This window comes from Cariama cristata, unplaced genomic scaffold, assembly GCF_000690535.1.
Source record: "Cariama cristata isolate BGI_N322 unplaced genomic scaffold, ASM69053v1 scaffold220, whole genome shotgun sequence".
Lineage (NCBI taxonomy): Eukaryota > Metazoa > Chordata > Aves > Cariamiformes > Cariamidae > Cariama > Cariama cristata.
Genome location: NW_009595012.1, coordinates 15528 through 28721, shown reverse-complemented (window position 1 = coordinate 28721; position 13194 = coordinate 15528). Strand labels below are relative to the sequence as shown.

Below are 13194 nucleotides of genomic sequence, written 5' to 3'. Positions count from 1 at the left end.
ATCTTCGAGTCAGCAAAGATCAGTGTGTTGAATCAAAACAGATGGAGTGTATAATCCACTTGCAATACTTGTGATTGGGTAAATATAGTTGTATGGCAAAGAGGAGGCAGGCAAAGCAAAGGGGGAGGAATTTCCTTGTGGGTAGGCTTTGAATGTTGGTATATTTAGACTGTCATGGCTAGCCAAGGTGGAAGTGTGAAGTGTAAATAGTTTGTCAGAGTGAACCTTTCTGTGGTGACCTGCACGGCCACTCTGGGGAAGCGGCAGGGTCTGGGGAAGTCCGTTCCTTGAGGAGCCTTGTGCTTTGTGTTCTGCTGGCAGTGGCTGTGTTACAGGTTGCTGCTGTGAGTCCCTTGATTCCAGAGGGCACAGGTTTAATTCCGTTCCTGGGGCGCACTTCAGGCATTTCTGTAATGACTGCAAATCAGGCTGGACTTGTTGGACAAATTAATTGAAGACACTTTCTGGACAGCTGTGAGCCAGTGAGATATGCAACAAAGGCACCGTACAGCTGCTGGATGGAGTTACAATACTGGTGGGAGCTCAGTGTTCTTTCTGGTTCCCAGTTGTGAGGTTTGCAGTTACACTCCAAGCATCTCCACTCACTGCCAAGCGGTAGTGGGAGGACTGACCTGCCAAGCTTGTCAGAACCTAGCAAGAACTTAGAACCAGAAGCCCCTGTGATTGCCTGTACTGATTTACAGGGGCTTCTGTTGTGATGCAAACTGCAGGTGTCTGCTAGGGACAGGATTAAATCCAGTGGCCCTTTCTACAGAGGTGCTAGCTGGTGGTTAGAACGGCATAGAGCTCCGTGTAGGCAAGAAGTCACTGGCAACAGGACAGGAAAGCCTGTTGCACCCAGAGCACAGCTGAGGGTGCTGGGGTGTGCTGCCTGCTAAATTGCAGGGATGGTTTTTGTATGCACAGACACTGCCACGGGTGTCTTGGATGGGGACCCAGGCCAAACCTGTAATCTAGAGAGGATCTCTTCAGGCTTAGTGAAGTGTGCATGGATGACTGGCATGGGGTGTCTCAGCCACTACTTCTAAGCCCTGGTAAGGGCACCCTAACTATTATAATTTGTCTAACTCTGAAGTGCATTTTAGTGACTGATTTTTCATCTTGCTAGGTCAGTGTGAGTATTTGATCAATAGATGGAAACAGGCAGCAAGAGCAGCATCTGGGAAAGTGGTTTGTTTACCTGGAGACAAAGCACTGCTTACCCTCCTATGGCTGTATATCTGTTCCCCAGTTAGAGCCTAAAGGATACAAGGCAAACGAGAAATTAATTGAGTGCCTGTGATGGGTGCAGAGGCTTCTCCTCCCTTTCGTCTCTCCTGTGTGGATAGGAGCTGGATTTGAGCTGCTGTACTGAATACAGCAGAAGCAGCACCAAACAGAGCTTTGGGTAAAGTACTGCTTTAATTTTGTGGCAAACGCTTTGATAGAGGCACTGTGCTTCCTTACTGAAGGCTGGCTCTTGATAGCAAAATCAAATGCTACTCATGGAGGAATGCAGAGGTGGGGTGAGTTTTGCTGTACGGTATTATGGGGAGATCAGCTAGTGTTCCAGTGAAGCTGTGGTCGCAGCTTCACAGAGTCTGGATCTGAGATGCCAGAGGCAAGGGGCTGCCACTGGTGTGTATTTCTGGTTCTGCAGGTACCCTTGCACCTCATGATGCTCTTGGGTAACTGTGGACCTCTGCTTTTCAACTGCCTGTTTTCCTTTAAACAAGACTGTGAGAGAAAACAAGCATCCTACAGTGCTTGCTGTCTCCTAATTGAAACAAGCTAGAAACAAACTGGGTTTTCCTCAACTGCAATTCTGTTTCTTGTTGTAAGTTCTCTGTATCAGTCCCCCATCCCTGTCATCATCTGTGTCCCGTCTGTCCGTGTCGTCGTCCCCCTCCCCCAAATCTTCTGGCTTGCCACTAACTAGTATGTAGAATGACTGAGCAGAAATTTAGGTGTAACTTCTTTTGCAGTGAAAGACATCTCAGGCTGAAGAAAGCCTGAGTGGCGGGAACTTGTTCTGATGCTGCAAGAGCACAGCGGTAGGTGATACACACTGGATGGTGGTGATACCCATTGGTATGGGGCTGCATTGTGGACACGCTGGTACCTGCCTGTAGCATAGACTGTGGCTGGCGCCTCCTGTGGCTGCAGCCTCAGCAGAGGGTGGGGTGGGCAGTCCCCACCTCAGCCTCTCTATTTTAGTGCCCTGTGATGACTGAGTCTCCCCAGGCTATTAATTCAAAGCAGGGCAGCAAGTCTTGCACTGGAAAAGCTGGCTCTGCTGATTGATGGGAGCTAGACAGTGGTGCTGGAAATTACTTGATTGCTGTGGAGGAAGTGAATGGGCAGATTGGAGACTGAGTAATGCCTTGCACGTGTGGCAAGAAGTCCAGAGACAAGCCAGAACACAGTGGGCTTCTACAGCAGCTCCCTTGGCCTCTTTCAGCACTGAAGGAGATGTCCTGCACCATGTGCCTGGTGGTCCCAGCTGGAGCAATGTGCCTCCTGACACGTGTACATTGAACTATATATGGTGTATGGCTGAAGTTACAGGCGTGTATTAGTAAGAGTTGACGGGGTGGGGGTGGAGAGGAACAGGACCATTTGCCCGTCAAACAATCCGTTGTATTCAGGCTAATACAATTTTAAAAATTGGAGTTTGTAGAAAAAGGTTCAAAACTACTTTTTCCATCTCCCCCTCCAGCCACCAGAGTTTTTCTCATTTAAACTAGCCCTTTTGGGGTGGGGGGAAATCAGTCTCAGACATAAACCTGTGTATCGATGTACAGTCACATGCAAAAATATGTACTTTGAAAATTAAATGGGGGTAGTGGTGCAAAATCCCTTGTAGGCTGAGGAGCCAATAGGCACATGGCATGTATTTATTCTTTCTGGCTGCTTCCTTTTCCCCTTTTAGCTGTCTCCTAGGATTTGTTCTCATTTTCCAAACCTGAGCAAGGTCAAACAGCCAACTGTAGGAAACTAAATACATATTTCTGCGGCATTCAACTGAGCTTTCTGTGTAAAACTGTCTATTTTATAGCTCTTTGATTAATAAAGATGTTCTGGTTGAGAAGCTTTTCTCAGCATCCCATAGGAGTTGTTTGGAATTCATTCCCAACTCTGAAAGAGACCCAGACACAGCTTTGTAGTGGAAGTATTAGAGAAACACTAACTTCTCTGAGTGCTTACTATGAATGTATCAGTGTAAAACTTAATCAGATGAAGAAAGCTGACATAGAAGCATCTTTTTTTTTCATTATTATTAGGTGTAGAGTTGAAGACAGGGTATAAATGTACCTTAAATATGAAATATTTCTGTTGTTCCGGGGTTACTTTAATACCATGATTAACAAGGCTGGCTTGGAAGAGGAACTCTTTACTTTTCCCTTCTTGAAGCTTTTCAATGGTATCCCAACATTTGAATACAAGAAAAGGTGAAAAATGTACTCTAAGCAACTCCATTAAAACATCAGTTATCAGACCCAAAGTAATTAACAGGAGAGACATGGGTAAATAACAGAAAAGGCTTTATTATGTTAGACAGATTTTATTGTTGCCACTGTACTGGGAAACTCACTGTAATCTCAGTTCAGGTAACACTCAATAGAGAGTAACTCCCAATATCTTGGGTCAGTAGGTATCAGTGCTGCACTGAGTTGTGGTATGTTCTTGAACAGATGACAGAAGATTTGGATATGCAAAACAGTTTATATTAAAAAAAATTTTGGTTCCTAAGATTGTGATTGGATATTTACTGTTTTGTATATGTCCCACCCCTTTCATTTCCTTTACAACCCATCCCCTGATAGCTAAATGAGAGAGAAATCTTAAAAACATATTTCTCTGCTATTTTTTTTTCTCATAAGGCAGTTGGAATCTTCCTTTTAAAATAAAATACTGGGCATTTTTCAGTATGAACTTCTCACCAAGAGGACAAGCTGCTTGTATCCAGACATTGGGAAGTGTCATCACTTCACCACAGAAATGGCCTTTCTAGTCCAAAGGAACTATGTTGTGACCTCTGTAATCTCCATTTTCTATTTTTTCTTACCAGTCTTACTAGTTCACAGGAACAGGCCATCAGTGGTATGATCAGCAACAGCTCTCTTTCAGTAATCACCTTACTCTGAGATGTTTTCTGGATAGAGCTCTCAAAAGATTTTTCTTTTAAGGCCCATCTGAGTGCTATGAGCAAGCATATGAACAGATGCAAAATAAGTGACTGTCCTGCTCTATGATTGTTATTCTTGTGTGCAAATAAATAGTGGCTTCCCGGGAAAAACTGGCATAGTTCACATTCAGAATTATTAGTATCATGTGCCTTTTATAATGTACTTGAGAACAGGTACAAGACTCTTAAGAGTACTGCAAAAGGTACAAAATTTCACAATACATGTTTCTGGTTTCTTTGTATATCAATTGTGAGTGGTTTGGTTTTTTTAAAAAAATAAGAGCTGAACAGAAGAGCCTGATTTCTGTTAACCCAAGGGAACAAAAATACTCTCCATTGCTGCTAGATCTTATAATTTAAAAAAAAAAGGTACGCAGTGTGGGTATTCAAGTGCATATGTTCACTATGAGAATGGGGGAGCATAACTTAAATCTGTAACTGACATTTAATTTAAAAATATTTTTTCCTTACTCAACTCCAAGCAAGGCATTGTAAATACTGTGCTGAATTTAAGAGGTTACTTTTTTTTTTCCCCAAATATTATTAGAAGCCAGAAGACAGAGAATAAAGTGCCAAATATGGCTCTAGATAGAAGAGGGTCTTGTTTCACAGAAAACTTGTGCTTTCCTTGTTCTGAGGGCTTGGGCAGGTTCTTTCCCCACCCATGCACCATCCATCCTGAGGGCTCCTCCCCTCCTGCCCCTGGCCATCCCTGGATGGAACTGGTGTACAGCTGCTGCCCACCTCATCCTCTGCTAGTCCATGTGCTCTAAAGAGGCTGAAGTGGTTTGTAGCTGAACAGAGAAAGGGTGATTTACAGGTGCTATCTTACCTGTTTAAAACAGGCTAATTAACATAGTATCCAATTACTTTAATTTGTTGGCAGGCATATTATTAGTTTTCACACTAGGAAAAAAATCCTTCTAGTATAAGTCTGTTCATCAAACTGTTCCAGTTAAGGATAGGAAACATAAGCTGGTTCTAACTTCCAGAGCATCAGGGAGACTATCTGAATTTAAAAACCCACGAAGTGGAAAATACCTAAGCTGATAACTCATACTCTCTAAATTCATAGTTTGATATCCAGCCCCCTGCCTGTTCGCATAGCTTTCCCTCTGGAGAGGGGGCAATTATAAACTGTCCTTTCCAATACCTCTCTAGAATGACCCACTTCTGAAACCCACCAGAAGTGTATGTGTGGTGTTACTGATCAGTTTATTGACCTTGTCAACAGCACTAGCAATGTGTGTTTAAGGGACCTTGGCTATTTCCTTTCACATGTTTTTTCAAGAGTTTGGGTTACCGATTTGGGCCCATTCCTTAGCTGCCTGGAGGAGAGCTGCTCTTCTGTTCAGTTGCCCTGTTGAACAGTTTGAACACTACAACTGCTGTCTTTCAGAATCCTCCAAAACATTTATAGGATGTATAATACAACAATTCTAGAAGAATGTCTTAAGTCAAGTCAGGATTATCTGTAGTGTGAAGCTCTTTGAGCACAGAACATTTATCTGTATAAAAACATGGGAGGCAGAAATGATCCCAGTTTGGATTTCTAAAGCAGCAGTGCATAGGGAGTTGTATTTTACTACTAGAAATACTATTTTAGTTCTCACATTTCAACTCTTCAACTACTCAGTGTTCTAGGGAACAGACGGTAATCCTACAGAATGAGGGAAATGGGGTTTGAGGATTTTATTTTTTTTTAAGTTGGTATGTTCATAACACAGACCTATGGCAGTATCATCTTTTAAGAATTAAGACGTGAATATGAATAATAAAACTAGCTCAGGGTAATTAATCCTTGCAGGAAAATGTTTTCTTGTCTGTGCACAGAATGAAAACAAATGCAGGTGAAATATTCGGAAACCCCAAGATCAAGTTAGGACTGTAATGTGTGCAAGCAAAACGGATGATCAAAGGACTGACTGAACTAAAGCTTAAGACCTAAGAACTCCAAAGTTGTTTTTATTGAGGTGACAAGGTCTCTGTTTGAAGAAAAATAAAGTTAATGAAATTTACATGATGATAAGCTTCCAAGTTTCCACAGATTTTTTTCATAAACAAAAAACATTCATGAATCAGTGAACCACAGCAACAGTAAGGCCCTATCAGTTTTGCAGGCTGATTGAAACTTTGAGCAGGAAGGAAGGAAGGAGGGCACTTTGTTTCAAGTCAGAGGGGCGAAAATGAACTGAGCTGCCAAATTCAATGTTCTGCTCACTTTGTAAGCTTAGGCATTTGTATTTGGATGGGCATTTAAACAGATTGTGGTAGCTTTACATTAAGCCAAACCTTCAAAAGTTGGGCAATAAACAAAGATAGGAAATAGAAAATCTAAGTAATGCTGGATTTGTTACAAAATCAAGGGCATACTGAACAAATCTGAGAAGCGTTTCTGACCGTTTGAAAACCTGCAGATGAAACAGTATCCCAAATTCAAGGGATGAGTCTGAGCCTTTTAATGTTACCTGGAAACATTATCTCCATTGGATGAGGTTAGGACTTTTGTTCTAGCCCACAGCTCACTGGGTCTGCGATTTCCAGGCTCTCAAGTTAGATCTGAGGCTAACAGGATCTTCATCAGTGGTGGAGGTAGCAACAGCTGAAGGAACAGGCTGTGGCTTTTCCAGTGGATTTTGAAGTTTTGTTTCTGAAATGCTAAATTCCATCATGGGCTCTTTCATCTCCACCACAGGTGCAAAAACACAGTAATGCTAATTCCAGCAATCCAGATCCTATTTCATATGCAGAAATTAACCCAAAGGCAAGTAATAAAAATGCATACATCATCCCATTCAATTATTCAGCAGTTTTGCAGACATACTGGAAAAAACTAGCTTTCAATATAAAAATTGTCTATGAAACAGTCTAACTTGAGTTTTTCTCCATGGATCATAATTCCACATGTGCTGCTGGATCTGTAGAAGAGGAGAGAAAAATGAGCACTCCATTTCCAGCTGCCTCAATTGGCAGATATGAAAACTAGTATATAAACTCCAAAGCATTGTTCTTCGCAAGGCTACCGGTGACTGAAGAACAATTCATACCCATTGTGTATAGAGGTGCTTTAATTAAGGGTTAAGATAAGGCCAAGCTCATAAAATTGCAGGACCAGTGAGGGTCTTTAACAGAACTGGAACAAGTGTGCAATATAGCTCTGTTCTCTAAGTTCCAGAATCCAGTTAAGTTACACCAGCCTCACTTAGCAAGGCTTTTCTGTCCCATTAAAACATACAGATTATTTACCAGATCCTCCATGCAAGCCTTTGTGTGGTGCAAGCTTACAGTGAATGAGTGTGCAACTTAAAGCCAGTCCAAACAGGTAGGAAGAGAGTCACAGAACTAGGGAAACAGAAACAGTCACAAAGATTACCGTGTGTGTGGTGTCCTGGCATCTTAGCTGGTGTTCCCGTTTCCTTTTCTTTCTGGAAAAGACCTTGGAGCAGTTTGATTTCTTGATCATAGTCCTGCCATTCTGGAACTATACGCATCGCTGCTTGCAACTTGGGCTCTTTGGTCATTGGGTTATTACACTGCAAACAAAACACAGGAATTGTTCAGACACTTAATGTGTAACAAAGGTTTAGTTACTGACTAGAGGTATGCTTCCCCCTGGTGGAATTAATCTGTTGTTGGTGAACAGATGCCTGTACCTTAGCTGGACTACAGTGTAAAGTCTCTTTCCAAATTCATAAATTTAATGCCACTGGTCCAGGTGAAGGAGAAGCTAAAAGGAAAAAACTGAAGTGCTGAAAACATTTAAGTAACAATACAGGATGAGGTGCCTAGATCTGAGGTAGGGAAGTGCCTCTAAAATTGGCTGCTGTATTTTATTGTGACATAAGAATGGGGGAGCTGTACTGCACTTACCAGATCAATGGTTTTTGCTCTCCTCTTTGAGGAGTCATCACACCATGTTTCACCCCCCAGCCACTCCTGTGGGAGTGATTTAATTGGCACCTGGTGGATCATATTGTTTGGCAAATCCTGTTGTGAAGAACAAGGGTTAGTAACAGCTTCTGCAGGGTGGGAAGAACAGCCCCCCCCCACCAGATCATACTGAGAAATTTAACTTCTGTAAAGTTGTGGGGTTTTGTTTTTGTTTTTGTTTTTTTACATTGCAAATAAAAAATGATGAATCAACCCTTCATTCCATTCCAAACAAAGTCCTTTGGAAAAAAACCTGCATACTACAACTGTCAATGTTACTTTGTTGAAAATTAGTCATTTAGCAAACAGTATTAAAGCAGTAATATGAATCCAGTATCAAACCTGTGCTGGCCCATTTTGGAAGACTATTCTTAATTGATTAAAACCATTGTGTTATTTTTTCCATTTGCCACAGTACAAGCCTTATTTCCATGTAATTAAGTTAGCACACAGTAAAGCATCAGAGCTGAATAGCTCAAGAAACAAGTACCTGGTTGTGTTATGTATTTGTCTTGGAGTATACTGGAAAATTTGATAGTCCTAAGACATTTAAGGGGAAGGCGTTGCTTCTACCCACCAGTTAGATTTGATGCTATCAATACCTGCCTCATTTGAAGGCAGGGTGTAATGGGACTGCCACTGGCATCTGGCTGTGATTGAAGTTTGGCCAGGAAAGGAGAGGTCCCAGACCTGCCATTGTACCCCAGTACAACAAAACAAACACAATAAAAAACACACCTGATCAAGGTTGGACAGACTGTTAGGATCCTGACTAAGACCCTGATATTGTCCTCTGAGTCGATCTCCAGCTGCTATCTTTCTGAACTTCTTCAGATCCACAACATACAGAGCACTACATGGAGATGATGCAATTAGTAATGACATTTGACCGACTTACTGTAACTTAAGGGTAACTTACTGCAGCCACAGTAGACCCCTAGATACAACACGCTGAAACAATCTCTTGGTGGCAGTACATGAAATTATCTAATACAAGGCAGGAAAGCAGTTCTAACAAGGTCATGGCACATATGAAAAAGAATTTCAACAAATCTATCTTAACTTTGCTGTCATGCAGTCCCTTCTTCCAACATTTGTTATTAACAAATGAAGATATCTGGTTAGTTAACACTTCACTTCATCTCTAAAAGTTGTCCCATACTGAAAGTAACTTCAGTGTCCCTGGTGCTTCAAATGGACCATAGGCAATGGAACCTTAGAGAGGCAACAGTAAGCAAAAAGTGATTCACTGCAGCATTGTGTACCTCAGCTAGTTTTCTCCTAATTCTAAGCAGCAGCAAAAGCTTTCCCCCTCTGTATTGAAAAAACGGAATTCTTCGATACCTGATGTGATATTTTCTTCCAGCTAAATGGCTTGCCCAGTATCCCGATTTCCAGAACCTGTAGCCATCCATTTCTCTTCGGCTGTCACAGAATGGAGTATATCCATAAGGAGCACCATCTAGATTGAAATCTCTTAATTCCTTTAGATCTGTACGCACAATCTGAAGGGAAAGGACATTTTATTTTTATTTGTAGAAGCCTGCCATGGGTTATTTCGAAATGCTGGTCAAGATTTAATTTAAACTGAGCAAACAGTTAAAGGAAGAATTAGCTGTTATACTCTGCGGTCTTTTGCATTAGGTATATGTAGTGCAAAAACACAGCACAAAATGTGTTGTCTTCCCTGCCCTTAGAGCTGGAGCAACTAAAATAGAGCTTAAAATAATTGGATAGGGGTTGGTTTGACAACTAAAGTGCCAAATTGTTGCTTAATAAGCAGCAAGAATTTTCACTATACATGAACTCTACTGTAATCCTTTCTATCATTTCCTCTTGCAAGTTTGCAGACCCTTCAGGGATGAAGGCTTCTTAAGGTCTTTTTGACCCAGATGTTGTGGCAGTAACACTACTCTAAAAATACCACTCTGGTGAGGCAAAAAAAATGCATTAATATCTCTTTTATAAAACAGAGCAAAAACTGTCTAAAACGAGACCAGCGTAGCTGGAAATTTATCCTAGGTGATACTTTAGCGTAAGTTGTAATGGTTTTAACTGACATGGGATCATACTGTACATATGCCAGAACATCTAAGGCATTTTATACTTATGTATTGATAATCTGTACTTCTCGGTTTCATACATGTTTTTGAAGGAGTATTTTTTGGCAGTTCTCACTGCACACGTATCCTGTACTTTCAAACCGTTCAGGCAGTAAGCACATGCAAAGCCTTACAGACACTGTTTGCTTTGCTGCAGGACGTGGCTTCTTGCACAAGAGATTTCCCTTCTCGCTCCTCTGAAAGCCACTCCCGGCCAAGTTAAAAGCAGGGGGGTGGGAGGGCAGGGTGTTGGGTGACTTAGGAAAATACCATATGCGGTAAGTGATCTGCAGGCTGGGAGAACAGACAGAACTGGAAAAATGGAAGGGTGAAACAAGAATATATTTGGCAAACTAGCTGGAATCACAGTGAGTGAATGAGGAACCAGACAAAAGTAAAAGACAAGCCAACAAAACCAATCTTTGTGGGAACAGGCAGAAAAAACAGCACTCACTGAAGCATGCTATAGTTACAGAATCAACCTTCACTCATGCCTGTGAAGGGTTCAAATTTGCAACCTTTCCAATAACACAGAAATTGTATTTAAAAACATACTATTCTTAGAGGAAAGAAAAAAGGAAAAGATTGAGTAATTCCAACCTCCATGTTACCTGATCAGCATCCACAAACAGGATTTTGTCAACAGCTAATGGGAAGAGCACATCTAGAAAGAGGATCTTGTAACCCCAGATGATACGCTGTTTCTCTGTTTGTTGATGAAGCCAGCGTGGCCATTTATACTGGACAAGCTCATACTGGAAATTATACTTCTCTGCCATGTACGGGATGAACTCCTGCAGAGGGAGGGGGGGAAAAAAAGTAGCTTATCTCAGTTCTTTGTTCCTCTGCAGGAAAAAGAAAAGTGCATTACAAGAGATAGACTTCAGGCCTATAATAAGGCATAGAACATTAGAAAATGAAATACCGCAAAGAATAACTACAGCTTCATTGTTACTTCAAACAAAGACATAACCCCAAACTGAACAATCAGTACAAACTGTAAAGCCGACTATCATAAGACAACTAAATATTTTGGCATTTTTCCCCACACAATTACTTATGAGCCATTTTATAGTCAGATCAGTTTAAAAGAATGCATTACTGAAATCATAAAATTTCGCAGATGGGAGAATTATTATTTAGAGCTGTACAAAGCACTGTAAACGGGAATTAAAAAATGAGAGAAAAGAACTGGGGGAAATTTTTTACTAGAACAACTTGGCCCACTGTCAAATCAGTTGATATTCTCATTTGTGAGGCTCCCTCTGACACAGAGAGAGTACAGGTTTAGCCAAGGGATGCCGGTACAATGTGGCCATTAGGAAGGGAGGGGGGAAGCGTATTGCTGTACCACCCCAAGAGGGGACTGACGACAGCAGTCACAGCACAGCCCAGGGCTGCAGCAATAGGGACGCTGCCCGTTCTTTCCCCTCGGGTTCATGCTGCAGAGGTAAGATTCTGCAAGATGCGCGACTTTCTAATACTCAACGTTCAAAGTTGCAAATTCCTGAAAGTTTTGACATCCATTTACCTCTGGGTTCTGGTCTGAATCCTGCTGGTTTATGATCTATCATCACATGTAATCAATAAGTATTTCCAGGTATACTCATCTAGGGCCTGTGTCATGCTCTACCGTGCGCCGCTCATGTACTCCAGTCAGTCTGAAACACGGTTTTAATGTCTCCTCTTACGAAGCTCGCTCCATACCTAGTCATAGGCATTGCTTCTCTGGTAGTCTTTTTTCCTCTCATCTTTCAACCCATATGTATTGGATGTAAGTTTATAGCCCTAAATTTAATCTTAAAATCTACACCTTTATCATGCGAGTCAAAAAAAAGTTCAGATTCTTTCAAGTATGATTTTCCTAGTATGTGCTGTTCTCTTAAATATTTACCTTTAGCACAGTCCACTGTCAACCCCTCTGTTATTTCTCAAAGCTTTCTAAGCAGAACCACCAGCTTATACCAACTTGATGCTTTCTCCGAACAGGAGGTATACAGACAGGGAACTGTATGTATGTTTACACAATAGCATAATGCACACGCTGCATCTTTAAAAAAAAAAAAAAACAAACCACAACCTTTTCCCCACCATAGAATAAATTTCTAATTAGTAACAAACCTTGAATGTAGGTGATAAGTAGTTCTTCAGAAACCAAAACTTTAAAGGAGTCTTAGTATGTTTCAGCACAGACAACATCATTATGCTATCAAAAGAGCGAAAAAAAAAAAATAAAGCATTTACAGGAACAACTACCACCCACTAGAGATCAGCTGTGTAGCAGATTACAAATTACTGTTTTACATTATTAGACTAACTGCAATTATGTGTCAGGTGACTCCTCTTCATGCATGAAGAAAAAGTGGGTGGCTTCAGCCTATTGCAAATTGCTTAATTTTATCTACAAAATTACTAAACACCCAAAAATCTATATATTTTAACTAATCAGAGAATATACAACCTGTTGGCTTTCACAGTCCTTTGAGAACAGAAGTTCAGATTCTTTTCCAAAGCAACCATGACTTAGTCTGTAACTTCTTAACAATACATTTGTATTTGGTTATATTGTAGTGAGAAAATTCAGGACAGCAACATACCATCTATCAAACTAAGTCTATTTTGAACCTATGAATGTTATGCAGACAAAAGTTCCTATAATACAGTAGATGCAAAATCTAGAGGACTTCTGAGCTGCTGAAAAAGGTGGTTTGTTTTTTTTATATTCTTGCAAACTCTAACCTTTTTTTTTGTGGAAAGCAGGGCACATTACTGTTTGAGACCGCCAAATTATAAATTCTGAACTAACCGTAGGAATCTTTCATATAGGTGTCCTGAAGCCACAGAGAATATGTTTAGTACATCGTCTTTATCCTGTTTTGCATCTTCATTCTTTTGTCCTCCTGTGAATCCCCTGAAAGGAGAAACGTGTTTACATAAAGGACAAGATAGTAAGGGCAAGCTATATAGGAAAGA

General features: G+C 41.0%; 1 protein-coding gene across 1 annotated transcript in view; it reads right to left on the bottom strand.

Moving 5' to 3' along the window:
• Nucleotides 1-6588: 6588 nt before the first annotated feature.
• Nucleotides 6589-13194, bottom strand: part of UGGT1 (UDP-glucose glycoprotein glucosyltransferase 1) — a gene marked incomplete at its 5' end in the record, with an annotated part of 21799 nt that continues 15193 nt past the window's right edge. Inside the window, 8 exons of the mRNA XM_009700018.1 lie at nucleotides 6589-7107; nucleotides 7563-7722; nucleotides 8060-8176; nucleotides 8858-8972; nucleotides 9464-9624; nucleotides 10833-11015; nucleotides 12343-12427; nucleotides 13028-13132. Of these exons, the coding sequence (XP_009698320.1) occupies nucleotides 7082-7107; nucleotides 7563-7722; nucleotides 8060-8176; nucleotides 8858-8972; nucleotides 9464-9624; nucleotides 10833-11015; nucleotides 12343-12427; nucleotides 13028-13132 (952 nt within the window). The remainder of the gene's footprint in view (nucleotides 7108-7562; nucleotides 7723-8059; nucleotides 8177-8857; nucleotides 8973-9463; nucleotides 9625-10832; nucleotides 11016-12342; nucleotides 12428-13027; nucleotides 13133-13194) is intronic.